The sequence below is a fragment of the Bos indicus genome, chromosome 25 (assembly GCF_029378745.1).
Source record: "Bos indicus isolate NIAB-ARS_2022 breed Sahiwal x Tharparkar chromosome 25, NIAB-ARS_B.indTharparkar_mat_pri_1.0, whole genome shotgun sequence".
NCBI lineage: Eukaryota > Metazoa > Chordata > Mammalia > Artiodactyla > Bovidae > Bos > Bos indicus.
The window spans coordinates 26,201,222-26,217,455 of record NC_091784.1 but is presented as its reverse complement, the minus strand read 5'-3'; the positions used below and the strand labels follow the sequence as shown (position 1 = coordinate 26,217,455).

Genomic DNA, 16,234 nt, shown 5'->3' with positions numbered 1-16,234 from the left:
TTTGCATAAAAAACTGCCTTTGGTGTCCGGGATTCAGGAAAATCAGATTCAGCCCCCTGCCCTGATGGAGATGGAGCCTCCAGGCACTTGCTCAGGGGTCCCCAGCCTCTGGGACCTAACGCCTGATGACCTGAGGATAGAGCTGATGGAATGATACTAGAAATAAAGAGCACAATATGTGTAATGTGTTTGAACCACCCTGAGACCATCCCCCTCACCTGGCCCACGGAAAAATCATCTTCCACAGAACCAGTCCCTGGTGCCAAAGTGGGTTTGGGACCACTGACTTATAGATTCTGTACGTTTCATGTCACAAGTCTCCCTGCCTCACACTGCAGTGTAGTATCTGCGTGCCTGTTCATTCTCCCTTCATGCCCCCCACCCCGGGTGTGGGGTCTGTACTGAGGGCAAGGAAAGGTGAGGAATACTCTCAGAACCTATTTCTGGAACTCAAGGTCTAGCAGGAGAGAGAAGGCATGGATGTGCATTCTAATCCAGCCCCCGGGTATCTAACCATGTCGCAGGCATCGTTTCTGCTTATCTCGTGATGACCTTCGGGGGCACTTGTGCAGAGAGCTCTTTTGTACAGAAGATGAAGTGGAAACACTGAGTTAGAGCACAGGGTGGCACAAGGGGCTGTGACGGGGGACGTGAGATGCTTGACATGGGTGGTCGGGGCACAAGCAGGGGTTCAGGTGAGGAGAGGACTTAGCTGAGCTCCAAGGGCAGGGAGCGCGTTGCTCACAGGTCTGCTCATGACCAGGCTTATAACAGCTGTCTTGGTCTATAGGCGCCTTGCTGCTGTGTGACTGTGGGCTGGCCACGTGCCTCCTTTGGATCTCAGGAAACCCCAGGGTCAGCTGAGGGGCTCTCTAAGTGTCAGGCATCCAAGGATTATCTGGATGTCCACTCACTTTTTTTTTTAATTTGGCTGTGCCAGGTCTTAGTTGTGGCATGTGGAATCTAGTTCCCGAACCAGGGATCGAACCCAGGCCCCCTGCACCGGGAGTGCGGAGTCCCAGCCGCTACAACACCCAGAGAAGTCCCTCAGCTCACTTTCAAGAAGACATATTTATCACCAAAAAGATGACGATGATGGTGGAGAATGCATACTTGGATGGGTGGGCTTACTGCAGACCCTCAAACACCTTGTCCTGCTCAATCCTTCACTGGCCCAGGAATTAAGATCCTGGCATTGGCCTGTTTTATAGATGTACTTGTCAAGGTCAGAGAGTCGAGGAAGTGGCTGGGATTTAAATTCTGGTCCATGAGGCTCCAGAGCTCATCTCCCTGCCACGTCATCCTGCCGTTTCTTGTCTCCTCACTAGGCATCACGTCACAGAGCTCCATACAAGGAGAGTGCAGAGGAGAAGCAGTGGCTCCCAGGCAGGGCTTTTTGGAGGCAGTGGCATTTGAATGAAGCCTTGAAGGATGGAGAGACAGGGGACAGCGGTGCAAGGAGCCTGCCGTTCCTCCTGGAACCTAGTGGCTCACAAGCTCCAGTATTTGTCCTCTAGGAAGTCACCAGCCCCCATCTGTGTGGGCGGAGGTGGCGTGGTGCAGAGGACCGAGCTCCGTGCTGGGGGCTCTGCCATTTCCCAGCTTTCATGGGCAAGTCCCTACACCTCCGGGGCCTGTCTCTTCTTCTGTAAAATGAGACCCAGGATGTCTAAGCTCATGAGGATGGAAGGGGATGCCAGATGAAGCTCCAGCTCAGAGATTGGTCTGTGCAAGACCCCCTCAGAGCTGGTTCTCCCCTTTCTTCCTTCTGCCTAAATCTTCTCATGGGGCAGTGGGTTCACCTCTCAATTGGGTACATTTTCCTGTAAGTTTCCCTCAAACAACCTTTTTTTTTAAAAAAAAAAACAATACCATTGCTGGCTTCTTAGATCTTAGACCTGCCGCCCTCTAGCATGTATATTACAGCCCCGCTCAGCCGTTAGCTCTTGACTGTTCCTCCTGTCTCAGCCCTTTGATGATTTGGGCTGCTTTTTCGTGGGTCCTGTTAGGCATGATTACATCTTTCATGAGGACGCCGAGTGAGCAGAATCACTAAGCATCCTCTGGGCGAGGGTTGTGCGCGGGTCAACAAGAGCTGCCGCATCCCCCCACCCTCCCTGGTCCTCTCCTGGAGCTCACGATCACTCTCTGCCCCTTCTGGCCCAGTCCTGGGTAGCCTTGTGCTCACCTGGAGGGAGTTCCTCGAAGGCCAGGGCTGTGTGCCAGACACCTGTCCTTTTCACCTGTCCAGTCACTCGCCCCCGTCTTCCAAACACAGCTCAGATTCTCCTTGAGAACTGCCCCCTTCCTCCCCTTACTCCACGTGGTTTGAGCGAGACTCACACCCTTGCCCAGCTTCATGGGGTGGCCCAGGAGGGGCCAGGCAGACTCTGCCACCCCACCAGGCTCAGGGCGGTGGTTGGCTCATGGATGGAAACTCAGGACTTTTGAGTGAGGATGGGCTGGAACTATTAAGAAAGATGTGTTTTCTTCCTCTAGAGGTAGGATGTCAGTGGGTTTCCGGGGACTGCCTTGGCCTCTCTGAGGGAGGTACCTTTGTGAGGTGGTTCCAAGGAGAGAAAACAGAACTGAGAGATGGAGAGTGACTGATTGCAGTGACCCACTTTGAGTACCTGGATCCAACTATGCCTGAAGCCCGAATATCATCCCAGATTTGTTTATTTTGCAAGGCAATAAGTTTCACTGTTTAAAGTCATTTACTCTGGGTTCCTGTCCCTTAGAGCAGAGGAGCACTGACTAAGGCTGCCTGTGTCTCCCTCATTGCAATGTTCTCCTTAGTACTCGTGGCAGGTACTGAGAAGGTACTCAGTGGAATCCTGCTGGAAGAATAAAAGAAAAACCTGATCAGCATTTTGTGGGTAGCTGTGTTCCGGACAGGTCTCTAAGAACTCAGCCCAGTGATTACACACCCCCTTCTTGGGTCACAGGCAACCCAGTATGCAGACTGGGTTTTCACCTCCTTCTGTGCCCAATATGAAGTTCAGAGGCTGGGATTTCCCTGGTGGTCCAGTAGTCACAATTTCACCTTCCAATGCAGGGGGTGAGGGTTTGATCGCTGGTTGAAGAGTTAAGATCCCACATGCCTTGTGGTCAAAAAACCAAAACAAAAAGCAGAAGCAGCGTTGTAACAAATTCAGTAAAGACTTTAAAAATGGTCCACGTAGAAAAAAAAAAGTTTTAAAAAGGCTCAGAGGCTGGTTTTCAACCCAGTCGTTTTTTAAATTGGTGTATAATTGCTTTACAATGTTGTCTGAGTTTCTCCTGCGCTGCAAAGTGAATCAGCTATATGTGTACGTATCTATATGTATAGATCTATATACACGTGTATATGTACCCTCCCTCTTGAACCTCCTTCCCACTCTACCCAGTCTTATAAGTAGATTTCCAACTCAATTTCAGTTTACCCCTACAAAACCCCTCCATAGTGAACTTAGAGCCACTGGCAACCCTGGCAGATTTCTCTCCCCTGGATTACTGATGACAGCGTCAAACAAAACGTAAATAAGAAAGTACGGAGACTTTGCTGGTGGTCCAGTGGTTAGGACTCTGTATTTCCACCACAGGAGGCGCAGATTCAATCCCTGGTCTGGGAACTAAGATCCCACATGCTGCGTGGCACGGCTGAAAAAAAAAAAAAATGTAGGGCCCAGCTCCACCACTTCCTGGGTGCATGACACTGGGCAAATGCTTGCTGTCCTGGTCTCCACTTCCTCATCTGTAAAACTGGTGAAATAACTGCCTTATCGGGCAGTGTGTGGATAAAACGAGAGGATGGGGGCAAGCTGCCTGCCACACAGCTGGCACTTCAGCAAAGGTGCCTCTTCAGGCTTGATCTGAGGCCAGCTCCAGGGCACTCCCACTCTGCATATGTCTCCATTTGGAGGCGTTTCTAGCTTTACTTTCTAATTCCCTGTCATCAAGCCAGCTCCCTCTCGGTGACAAACTCATCTCCCAAATCTTATGGCAGCTTCATTCTGACATATTTTTTAACTGCCTTTGTGCTGCGACCTCCTCTCTAGCTCTTCTCAGCTATGCTATTGGCCGGCGCCTCTTTGATCACACACGTATTGATCCCTCGATTAATGAGAAGCCATTTGCTCATGAGGAACTATGACACTCTCCTCCCAGACAAGTCACGTGTATACGATTCAATGATCACCCAGGTGTTCGGTGGCACCATCCAGCCTGCCAGAAACTGAATAAAAACATTCTGTGCCCCGGCATTAAGGATGATAAAAACCCACATTGGTCTAATCAGCGCAAGCCTGGGTTTGAGGTTGCCCCTGGGACGGAGGGAGATGAGCACAGAGCAGCTGGGCACATGGGATGTTGCCTGGCATTTCTGGCTGGTCTTGGAGAGTTTATCTATTCAAAGGTGCTCTACTAGGGGCAGGATTGCCTTGCTTGCAGGCATCTGGAATGGGGGCAGGTCTCGTCGTCATAGATACTGGAGGTCTTAGTGACATTTAGTAAGAGGACAGGTAGGCAGGGACGCTAAACTCCTACAACACATGGGGCAATCCTGTACATTAAAAGCTCTCCCCGTGCAACACGCCTCCAGGGCCCCAGCTGACAAGTACTCGGAATCCAGCCCACCAGACAAGGGCTGAATTCATATTCAGAATAACAACCCCCAGACTCTTGCCTACAAGACCCCAAGCACAGCCAGCCCCAAAGCACAAAGTCCCAAATAAGTTCCCCTGTCCTTCCCGCTCCTGCAGATCTGGGGGGTGTGGAGCTGTAGTATCCTTCTGTCTGTCTTGCGCTTTGATTTGAATTCATTACCAACATCTTGTAGGGGTTTCCAGGTGGTGCTAGGGGTAAAGAATCTGCCTGCCAATGCAAGAGACCCAAGAGATGCAGGTTCGATCCCTGGGTCAGGAAGATCCCCTGGAGGGGGGCATGGCAACCCACTCCATTTTTCTTGCCTGGAGAATCCCATGGACAGGGGAGCCTGGCAGTCTACAATCCATAGGGTCGCAAAGAGCTGGACACAACTGAAGCTTCTTAGCATGTACACACCAACATTTTAAAACTCAGGATATTTCACCACACAAGTCCAGATTTTCAGTGTCTCCTGTCTCCTTGGAGGATATGAACCCCTGGGCCCGTGAGAGTTCCAGGCACCCACTGTCCCCACCGAGCTAGCTTCACTCACTGCCTGACCCCTCCTAGCATCTAAGTTTGCAAACCCAGCTTTCCCCAAGGTTCCAGGGCCTGAAGACAAACCACAATGAACTGCAGGTGAACTTGCATAGCCTTGCAAAGGCCTGGAGAACATAATACTCTCCAGCCAGACCACAAGCTTTGACCTCAGTACACATGGCATCGGGCTGCAGGTTTTTTATGAGAACCGGCACTCCAGAGTCAAATCAGGACTGACAGCTTTAAACGACATTGACCAACTTCAAACACAAGTGTAAAAGGACTCCCCCTTTACATAACAAGGCATGATTATAGGCTCAGATTTCCAGGGACCTTCAAAGCCTGTGAGATCACAGGCTAGGTTATTCACACACCGGCCCTGCCAAATTCTAGCTTTTCTTAACAAACCCAGCTTCTCCCAGAACGGAGGCACGGAGACGAGAAGCGGGCCCCACACGTCCGACGGTTTGCTACAGCTCAATCGAAAGATGCGATTAAATCAATGAATGGAGAAATAGGAACTGGGATGGCAGATATTATTCCAAGCCTCTGTGTGGAGGGCGACTGCAGCCCGTTCCGATGTGAAACCGAGCCTGCACGCTGTTAATAACTCTAAATAGGCTTTTGATTTGGTTAATATCAGGGCTGCTGTCGGGCGGCTGCATCTTACCGGTTCCTCTGCTGGAGCAATATTAAATACTCATCGTGCTTCTCATCAAAGTCTGTCACCATGTCCTTAGTGTAACCCTGAAATGAAGAAACAGAGCGGTGTGATGTCGGAATGCAGGGGAGCGTTTACTGAGGCCCAGGTACAGCACACGCCCCACGGGAGGCCGAGAGGCAGAGGCTGACCTTGACGAAGGCCCGGCTCCCTGGGCGCATCACCCTGGCGACCCAGAGCCCCAGAGACTGTCTGACGGCCCAGTGGATCTAGAACATACGCAACTAACAGTCTACGAAAAGGAGAAGGGTGATTTGATTCCCCAGCCTCACTGTTCATTCCTCCCATGCCCTAATAAAATCAAGGACTCTGAGAAGATTTGGGCTTTACTGTTTTCTCCATGCTCGTGATTTGGTGATCTCTATTGCCCTAACCAGATGGAACCCAAATCAGTTGTTTGAGAGAGAAATCTCATTTTTTTTTTCTTGCCACTGTGAAAGAAATGCATGCTTATTATAAACAACTCAGTCATTACAAAAATATACGATACAGAGAGTGAAGATTCCTTTGAAGCAGATGTTCGTGGTTTTCTGCTTCCCCTTCTGGTCACAGAACTCTGGATTTCTTTGGGGGAACTGTTCAGTCCCTTTTCCCAGTTCGCTGGCTTCCTTAGATGCCCTTGAAAGTTCCTTTGGTCTGCGCTTGGGTCACATACCTTGACCTTGGTCTCGCCCATCAACACAGTACTTCCCCTGGCCGCAAGGATCCACTGGTCAGGGGATGAGCCTCAGCCTGAGCCTGGCCCTTGAAAGTCAGCCCAAGGACTTTACTGATACTCCTGGGGAAAAGCTACTCTCTTTCCACTCGGGTGCTAAGGTAACGAGATGCAGGCTTGGCAATGCCTGAGAACGAAGTCAAGAAAGAAGACAGCAAATCCCAGCGATGCAAAGACCGAGAGTCCTAATGACATAATTTGAGCCCCTGGATCCACCCGTGCCTGAAGAAGTGTCTGGACAACTTAGCAATGACCCTAACGTTATTTTGTTTCAACTGAGTTTCTGTCATTTGCAGCCAATAGAATTATATAAGTCGTTACCATGGCCTGATCATTAGAGATAAAGATTATCTCTATTAAAGATTTTTACAGCCCTATGGGGGGATAGTAAATGTATAATAAACTATAAATATTAAAAGTGACATACGGACCTCCCTAGTGGTGAGGTGGATAAGAATCTGCCTGGCGATACAGGGGTCACGGGTTCAATCCCTGGTCTGGGAAGAGTTCACATGTCCAGGAGTAACCAAGCCCGTGTGCCACAGCCCCTGAAGCCCATAAACCTAGAGCCTGTGCTCCGCAACAAGAGAAGCCACCGCAGGGAGAAGCTCGTACACCCCAGCCAAGAGCAGCCCCCATTCGAGGGAACTAGAGAAATCCCACAAGCAGCAAGAAAGACCGTGCGCAGCCAAAAACAAATGAATGCAGCGACATACGTAACACCAGTAAAACCTCCACTCTGATTCGATACATATTCCACTAGATGCTTTTCTTTGCTTGTAACATACATATATCCATATTTATAAACACACACACACATTCTTTTAAATGAAAGTAGGGTCATACTGTAAACAATGCTTTGCCATCTTCTATGCTTCTTAACTAACTTAACTTCTTAACTAAAGAGACAGTGTAGGCTTCATTCTAGCCACAAGTCAGACGGATTAAATGTTAAATGGCAAGTGAGACGCTTGTAATAGAAACACAATTTGTGTGAAAATCCTAACGATTATCATGGGGAGAAGAAAAAAAAGAGAATTTCCATCATTCTCTTCTTAGCTTCTCAAAATCTGCCTTGCACCCCATTAATCTACCAGAACTCTTCCCAAGGGTGACCCATAACCTCCTTAAGCAAATATGATAGCTCTTTTCAACTTCATCCTTTTCCATTGATCCGGGGCCACGGGGAGCTGTTCCCACTCATCCGTTCCTCAAGTTCTCCCCCTCTAGCTTCCGAGGTTCTGAACGAGGCTCCGCCCCTCCCGCGCCTTCTCTGGCTGCCCTTCTTCCTTGGCCTTGGGCGTGGATGGTCGCTGTCTCTCTCCATCTCAGCTGTCTGTGCCTTTCTCCCTCTGCCTTCCCGTCTCCTTCCGATTCCGAGGAAACGGGTCCCTGCCAGTCCAGCGCTGACAGCCCAGCCCCCTTCTCACTCCTTTTCCTGCAGGAAGGACCCTAGGCTGTGGCTGTCTGCTTCCTTCTTTCCCTGTTGCCCCCCACTTTTCCTCTCAGGCTCCCCCCTCTCTGAGCCACCTGGGGAGAGGATGCTGGATTCCCGTCTTTTCTTTCACCCTGAGTCTCTGAAGCCTCCGAGTTTTCCTGGGGTTTTTCAGGCTAGCTAATCTGGCCAATCAGGAAGTGAAGAATAATAAGAAAGGATGATACTCTGAAATCATAAGAAATTTAAACAAACTAGCAATAGGTGTTCCTATTCCTATTTCCCTGGCTTCCTGAGAAGCCCAGAGACTTTCCTTGGTCCTCCCTGGACGGAGTCCTGCCTCATTTTGACTGTGAGGAAAGCACCGTGACCTCAGGAGAGCTGGTAGGTTGCACGATATGGGGTCTGGAGAGGATTCTCAGTTCCTTTTTCAGAACAACGTGTGTACGAGGCAGACAGTTGACGCAGCATTTCCATATACATGATTCTCCTTTGATCTTCGCGGCAACCCTTGAAGTGGTTATTACCACCCCATTTAAGATACAAGGAAATCCATCCCATGCGCCTTCCGGAAACATGGATCCTACTCCATGGTAATTTACATAACTATTTTGAGAAATTAAAATGGCCACTGATATATTATGGTACGGAATGAAATATTCAATGACATTTTTAGGTGAAATATGAGACTTCAAAGAGATCGCAGCTCGGGGTGGGCTGCCCTGGGTTTTCACCTCCGGGAATACATTTATTCGCCTCTGCCAGGAGGGAGATGTCATTGGAAAGATTTGAAGAGCTCAGGCACAGAGCCAGCAAAACTTCTCATCAACCCCATGTTTCTCAAATGCTGATGCGTGTGTAAATAACCTGAGACTGTGTGGAAAGCGAGGCTCTGATTCAGGGGCCCAAGCTGACACCTGTAACAAGCTCCCAGGCAATGCCCATGGGCCACACTTTGCCAGCGAGGCCCTGGACCAGCCCTGTTTACTCCTCATTACTCACAATATGCCCACCTCTAATCAGGTCAGCATTGAACTTGAGCTGTGAAGAATGTGAGCTTTGGAGTCCCGTGTGGGTTGCACGCTCAGTCGCTAACTTGAGCCCAACTCTTTGCGACTTTATGGACTGTAGCCTGCCAGGCTCCTCCATCCCTGGGATTTCCTAGGCAAGAATACTGGAGGGGGTTGCCATTCCCCTCTCCAGGGGATTTTCCTGATCCAGGGATCAAACCCACATCTCTTACACCTCCTACATTGCCAGGTGGGTTCTTTACCAGTCGCGTCACCTGGGAGACACAGCTTCAAGTCACAACAGTGCTACTTGTTTCTGTCAAATGGAGGTAACAATAGCACCTGTCTGGTTGGATCTGTCTTTCCCTCATAGGCTTCCCTGGTGACTCAGTGGTCAAAAAAAAAAAAAAATCCACCTGCCAGTGTAGGAGACACAGGGTCCATCCCTGATCTGGGAAGATCCACTGGAGAAGGGAATGGCTACCCACTCCAATATGCTTGCCTGGGAAACCCCATGGACAGAGGAGCCTGGCGGGCTACAGTGCATGGGGTCACAGACACGAATTAGTGATTAAACAGCAACAACAACTCAGGATCGAAGGTGAGTTGGATGCAATAACAATAAGAAGGCCGCAGCATGGAATCTGGCACCTGGGTAGTTCTCAGTATTTAAATAGTACTATCTTAGCCCCGCCCCACCCCACCCAGCTCACTGCTGTCCTGATGCCCTAATTATTCGATTCCCTTCCCCTTGCGGCTCCCCCCAGATCCTCTCCAAGGCCCAGCTCAGCTCCCCAAGTCTCCATGCAGGCTTCCTCTGCCATTCTCACCCCCCTCTCACTTCAGCTCAGTCTGAAACCCTGCAATTAGTATTAAGTTACACACAATACAGGGTGAAATCGTATATAATTAAGTGCTACGTTGTAAGCCTTTAACTATATCTATTGCTCACTCATTATCTGGGGATTTGGAGACCTGGAGGGGAGCCCTGAACTCTGCTACTTACCTTCTCTGAGCCTCTGTTTCCTTGTCTGTAAAAAGGGGATGTTAATAAGGTCTACCTTGCAGATCTACTCTAAGAATAAAAGTGGAAATCATTAAGGATCCTTTTCTTTCTTCTTATTACTGATTCCTTAGCTGGATTATAAATTTCTGGAATGTAGAACTGTGCGGAAGTGGGGGAACCAACCATCATGTGGGAAGCCTGGAGCCCTGGGCCCCAGTCTCAGCTTCCACATTGTCCAACTCCGTGATGGTAACCGCTGAGGATGACCAGTGCCCATCAGTTAACTCTCACCCTGGTCAGATGCCAGACACCTCTCTTCCTGGCACGGCATATTTCACTTTGCTGAGGCTTTATTTCTCAGGCTATAGAACGTGGAATGTGAGAGTGAGTGAGTATTAATTAATATTTAAGCCTTCCCCCTGGAGTAGGAAATGGCAACCCACTCCAGTACTCTTGCCTGGAAAATCCCATGGACAGAGAACCCTGGCTGGCTGCAGCCCATGAATTGGCAGAGAATCGGACATGACTGAGCACGCACACACATCAGACATCCTACAAACACAGCAGAACCTTGTAAAGTACCAAGTTTATCATCATCATCTTTTAGCAAATGTTGATCAAGTGTTTACTGTGTGGCTGTTACCTATGCAATGAGGATTTAACAAAAACTTCAACCCAGTGGGTAGCCAGATCCCAGCTTGTCTGCACCCAACCCTCAGTCAGGGGCTGATCCTTACAACTCCACCTCGCATTCCGGTTCTGAGGGATGTGAATGGCAGCCCCTGCTGTCATGCGCTCAGTCAAGCAACACACTGGCCAGGGGTCTATAATTTAGGGAATGGCCCGCAGTGGGGTCTGGGTCTGGGGACACCCATTCAGTTGAATGCATAAGGGTATTTTTCTAGGAAGAGAGTCCATCATTTTCATCAGATTCCCAAGGGCATCTGAGGCCACAGAAAGGAGACAATTGACTATGCTGTGCTGTGAATAGTGGCTCAGTCGTGTCCGACTCTTTGCGACCCTGTGGACTGTAACCTGCCGGGCTGCTCTGTCCATGGGATTCTCCAGACCATAATCCTGGAGTTGCCATGCCTTCCTCCAGGGTTTCTTCCCAACCCAGAAATTGAACAGCAGTCTCCAGCATTGCAGGCAGATTCTTTACCAGCTGAGTTACCACAGAAGCCCCAAGGGATTATAACAAAAGTGTATCAAATGTGATGCCAGGGATCTGAAGGAGGGGACTGGGGAGGCTTCTGAGGGCATGGCCAGGCTCAAATCTTTGGGAGTCATCCTGAAAGCCTCACTTACTCACTCACTCACTTTCCCACTCCAGGTCCAATCCATCAGCATCATGTGAAAAATACCACTTATTCCCTAATCTGACCACTTCTCCCCACCTCCTTGCTACCGCGCCGGTTCAGGACTCCTCACTGTCCTCCCCCTCCTGCCCTCCCCGCTGCTGTCCATCCTCCCTGCGACAGCCCAGGAGTCCTGATGAAAGGGAAGCCGAATCATTTCACTTCTCTACTCTGGACTCTGCGGGGGTTCCCAGCGGCCACCAGGCCCCGCCCACTGGGCCTCCACCCACGTCTCTGACCACCTCATCACTCCGGTACCCGAAACACCCAGCCTGTGCCCACCCACCCAGGGGCCTTTGACTCACCATCCTTCCCCAGGGTAAATACCCAGATTCCTCATCTCCTTCAAGGCTGGTCTCAGATCTTACCTTCTTGGCGACGTCCTCCCCAGGCATCCTATTTAAAATTCCAGGGACTTTCCTGGTGGCCCAGTGATTAAAAAGCCGAGCTTCCAATCCAGAGAATGGGGGTTCAGTCTCTGGTTGGGGAACTAAGATTCCACACGCCACAAGGACTGAGCCCGGGTGTCACAACTAAAGAGTCTGTGAGCCACAACAAAGATCAACCAAACCCCAATGCAGGAAAAAACAAATATTTTTAAAAATTACAAGCCATGTATACACACACACTCACACACACACATACTCCCAAACCCTCACTAATATAAACTCTCCTTGATCTTATTCATCATGCCTCTTATTACTAGGCCATTCCCCCTGCACTTCTCCATGAAGGCAGAGACTGTTTTGATCGCTTTGTGTATTCTAAGCCCCTAGGACAGTGCCTGGCACACAATGAGCCCTCATTAAATGAATAAATAAGATGTTTGAGCTGAGATTTGAAAACTAAACAGTCTGGGGACTTTCCCTCTGGTCCAGTGGCTAAGACTCTGTGCTGTCAGTGCAGGGGGCCTGGATTCGATCCCTGGTCGGGGAACTAGATCCCACATGTCAAAACTGAAGAGCCCACAGGCCGCAATGAAGATGGAAGATTCTGCATGCCACAACTAAGACCTGGAGCAGCCAAATAAATATTAATAAATAAAAATAAATATTAAATATCTTCCCTCTTAGCTCAGTTGGTAAAGAATCTGCCTGCAGTGCAGGAGACCTAGGTTCGATCCCTGGGTTGGGAAGATGCCCTGGAGAAGGAAATGGCAACTCACTCCAGAACCCTTGCCTGGAAAATCCCATGGACAAGAGGAGCCTGGGGGGCGCAGTCCATGAGGTCACAAAGAGTCGGGTACAACTGAGCGACTAACACACACACCACACACACAGATATTAAAAAAAGAAAGTTAAAAGCCTCGCTGGACAACAAGAGAAAGGCAGTCCACACAGCAGGAGGGGCAGGAGCTAAGGTTTGGGAGTCTGAAAAAGCCTGAAAAGGCTCATGGATCAGTCAGAAGTTGGGTTTGCCTAGAGTGACAGGTGCCGAGGAGGCTCGAATTAAGTACAGCAAATGGTCTAAGGAATTCGGACGTGACATGAAAGCCAAGTCCCATGGCCATCACTGTTATCCTTATCATCTTTATCCCTAATGCTGGCCCCAGAAAAATTTGTAGAATTTTATCAATGGCCGTATTATTAATTCTCTCTGGGGGAAAAAAAAAATGGAATTGGAAAGAAACGCCTAGAATCAGTTATGCTTAAAGGAGCTCGACAGAGTCTATATTTCAGGGATCACGTACTCCTCTGAGGCCAGAAGATTGGAATTCTCCTAAAGAGGGTTGATTTAGCAAGCGCCAGAGCCTGAGCTGCATTCACGAGCAGCTGAGAGCGTTGGGTTGGTTTCCAGGGCCGGCAGATGTCGGGGACCTGACTTTGCAGGTGTCAAGTCCCATCGGAGAAGAACAATAACTTGGAATGGCTTAATGATGAGGCTGTGAACACGCTGTGTCGGGGGCACCATGTGGAGTTCACAGAGCACTTCCACACACCTGACTTACTCCATCTGTTCTGCCCCTCCCCCAGCCAAGTGCCACATCTTACCGTAGGAACCATTCATGAGTGACAAGCGAACATTACAGGTTACTGAAGCCCAGGTTTTGGGCCACTTCAATGACCATTTAAGGTGCTTTTTGTGGGTGTCTGCAAGAATGCTATGCCCTGGGATCGTTATCCCCATTTTACAGAGGCAGAAACGGAGGCTTTGAAAGCTGAAGCAAATTGCCCCAAAGCCATGTCCAGGGGAAGATAGTGGACATCTGTTGTTTTTGTCATTTTTTTCTTTCTTTTTTTTTTTTTGACTGCACCACAGGGCACGCAGGATCTTAGCTCCCTGACCAGGTATCAGACCCATGCCCCCTGCCGTGGAAGCTCAGGGTCTTAACCACTGGACCATCAGGGAAGCCCCTATTCATTTTCTTCTAGTTACATCTCCTTGGTTTGCCTTTGGGAAACCATCTCTCCTCACTCTCAGCATACATGGTGTGGGTGGAAATCATACTGGCAACTCCTCAAGGGTGAGCACATGACTGAGGCTTGGACAGCCAAGGCCAGGCTAATCTGGCTAGTCTGTCTCCCTGGTCATGTGACTGGTTTAGGGCTGTGTCCAAAGCCAGGTCAACAGACTCAAACCAGTGATTGGTTGAATCTGCTAGAAAAGCCCCTCTCTCTCTTCCCCTGGAATTATTAGCTGATATGAGCTGTGAAGGGGGGCTTCCCAGGTGGCACTAGTGGTAAAGAACCCGCTTGCCAAAGCAGGAGATGTAAGAGATTCGGGCTCGATCCCTGGGTCGGGATGATCCCCCGGAGGAAGGCATGGCAGCCCACTCCAGTATTCTTGCTTGGAGAATGCCATAGAGAGAGAGAGGAGCTTGGCAGACTACAGTCCATAGGGTTGCACAGAGTCAGATATGACTAAAGCGACTTAGCATGCATGCATGAGCTGTGAGCTACAAGGGTCACCAAAATGAAGAAGCTATTTTTATCAACTGATTAGGTTCACAGTTACAAATGTCCTTCTATGTTCCATGAAGAGATCTGTCCAAGAGTAACACCAACATAGAGCCAGCAGAATTGAGGACACAGATAGACGACCAGATAGAAACGGGAACTTCTCAACCATGTTTAATCCCTGTATCTAGCCCCACCTGAAGCCAGCACTACTTGGACTTTTAAGTCACAAGAGTTAACACATTACTTTCTTTACTCAAGCCACGTGTGTGTGTGTGTGTGAGTGTGATTCACACTGAGTGAGTTCTCAGTGATGCAGTGGTAGAACTAATACTAAGAGGCATCTGAACCTGAAGTCACTACCAGGTCCTAGCAACAGTGGAGCATTCAGTAGAGGTTTAAAATAATACCTGAGGGACTTCCCTGGTGGTCAATTGGTCAAGAATCCGCCTTGCAAAGCAGGGGACATGGGTTCGATCCCCAGTTGGGGAACTAAGATCCCACAAGCGGAGGGCAACTAAGCCCACAGCACAGCTACTGAGCCCACGTGCTCTGGAGCCTGAGCCACAACTGGAGAATCCATGGGCCCCAGTGAAAAATCCCCCAGGAAAAAATGAAGAGCCTGTGTCCCACAACTAACACCCAATACAGCCAAATAAAAAATGAACAAATAAATTTTTTTAAAAAAACCTTAATGAATGTTCTCAAGGATGGCCCTATGCTCCCAGAAATCGGCGATCCAAATGTATCTTACAGCACAAAACTCCTACTCTGCCTTCAGAACCCAACCAAGTGTTCTCCCAGTGATTCGGGTTTCCCAACACGGCACAGTAAGTCCTGAATGCATATTACTTGAGTGAAAAAGTATAGTTCTGAGCTTGTATGTTGAGGCTTTTGCTGACATATCAGATGCACTCCCATCCTTAAAACAACAACAGATACTCCACATTCTGCATGCTTAGGTTGCAAGATCTAAACCAACGGTTGAGACTGCCCCCTAGAGGTGGATCAAAACAACACAAACTGAAGCAAAGTTTCTCATGGCCATGGGTAGACAGAAGGACAAAACCACATGCTTATGCGCAAGTCAGATGGATCATTAAAGGAAGACTTGGGGTTATTTCTCAAATACCTATGTACCATTATTTCCTGAAACCCATGTATACCTTGAGATTTTATGCTTCATTTCAGGTTAGAATATTCACGCAGATCCAGAATCTAGGGTTTCCTCCTGAACTCCAGGACACAGGACACTATCTTTATGAAACCATTTTTTCTTCCACAGCTATCTATAAAATCTTTTTCAATAGCCACTCGAAAAGAATTAACATTTCTTTTTATTCTCAGAAAACTTTTTTTTATAAGACAGCAATGTGCATTATATACTGTCTTTTAGGCAGGCAGAGATTTTCTCTTTTTTTAATCTTGAATGAGCGTGCTTCAAAAAGGAAACTTTATATTAATGCCATAAATGGAAAATCATTATCGCCTGCCATAAACAGAAGGCAAAGAGAAATACGGACCTTCTGAAATAGCATGTTTACTTGCCACCTGCAGGGCAATGCAGGCGTGCAAACCACACGCGGGGAAGCGCAAGGCCCGAAATTCCACATTCACACGACCCCAAGTGGCGGGTGGCACTGACCTCATTTCTCCAATTCATTCATTCACTCTATTTATTGAACAACTCCTCTGGGCACACAGCGAGCACATCAAACACTCCGCTCTCAAGAAATTTACATTCTAGTGAGAGGAAACAGGTTATTTTTTTAAAAAAGCAGGGGAGGGGGTATATTATATCAAATGAAGCTCAGTGCTGTGGAAAATAAGAGGTCAAGAAAAACAGAGGGAATAGAGGGTGGAGCTACTATGTTAGCCAGCGGGTCAGAGAAGGCCTCTGGTGAAATGACTTTCAAGAGGAGACTG

General features: G+C 48.8%; 1 protein-coding gene across 3 annotated transcripts in view; it reads right to left on the bottom strand.

The window, feature by feature from the left end:
* The window catches only part of KATNIP (katanin interacting protein), a 229,835-nt gene that overhangs the window by 164,087 nt on the left and 49,514 nt on the right, over positions 1–16,234 (bottom strand). For all 3 annotated transcript variants that reach the window (XM_019988190.2, XM_070779846.1, XM_070779845.1), the window contains one exon: positions 5,837–5,913. In XM_019988190.2, the coding sequence (XP_019843749.2) occupies positions 5,837–5,913 (77 nt within the window). The remainder of the gene's footprint in view (positions 1–5,836; positions 5,914–16,234) is intronic.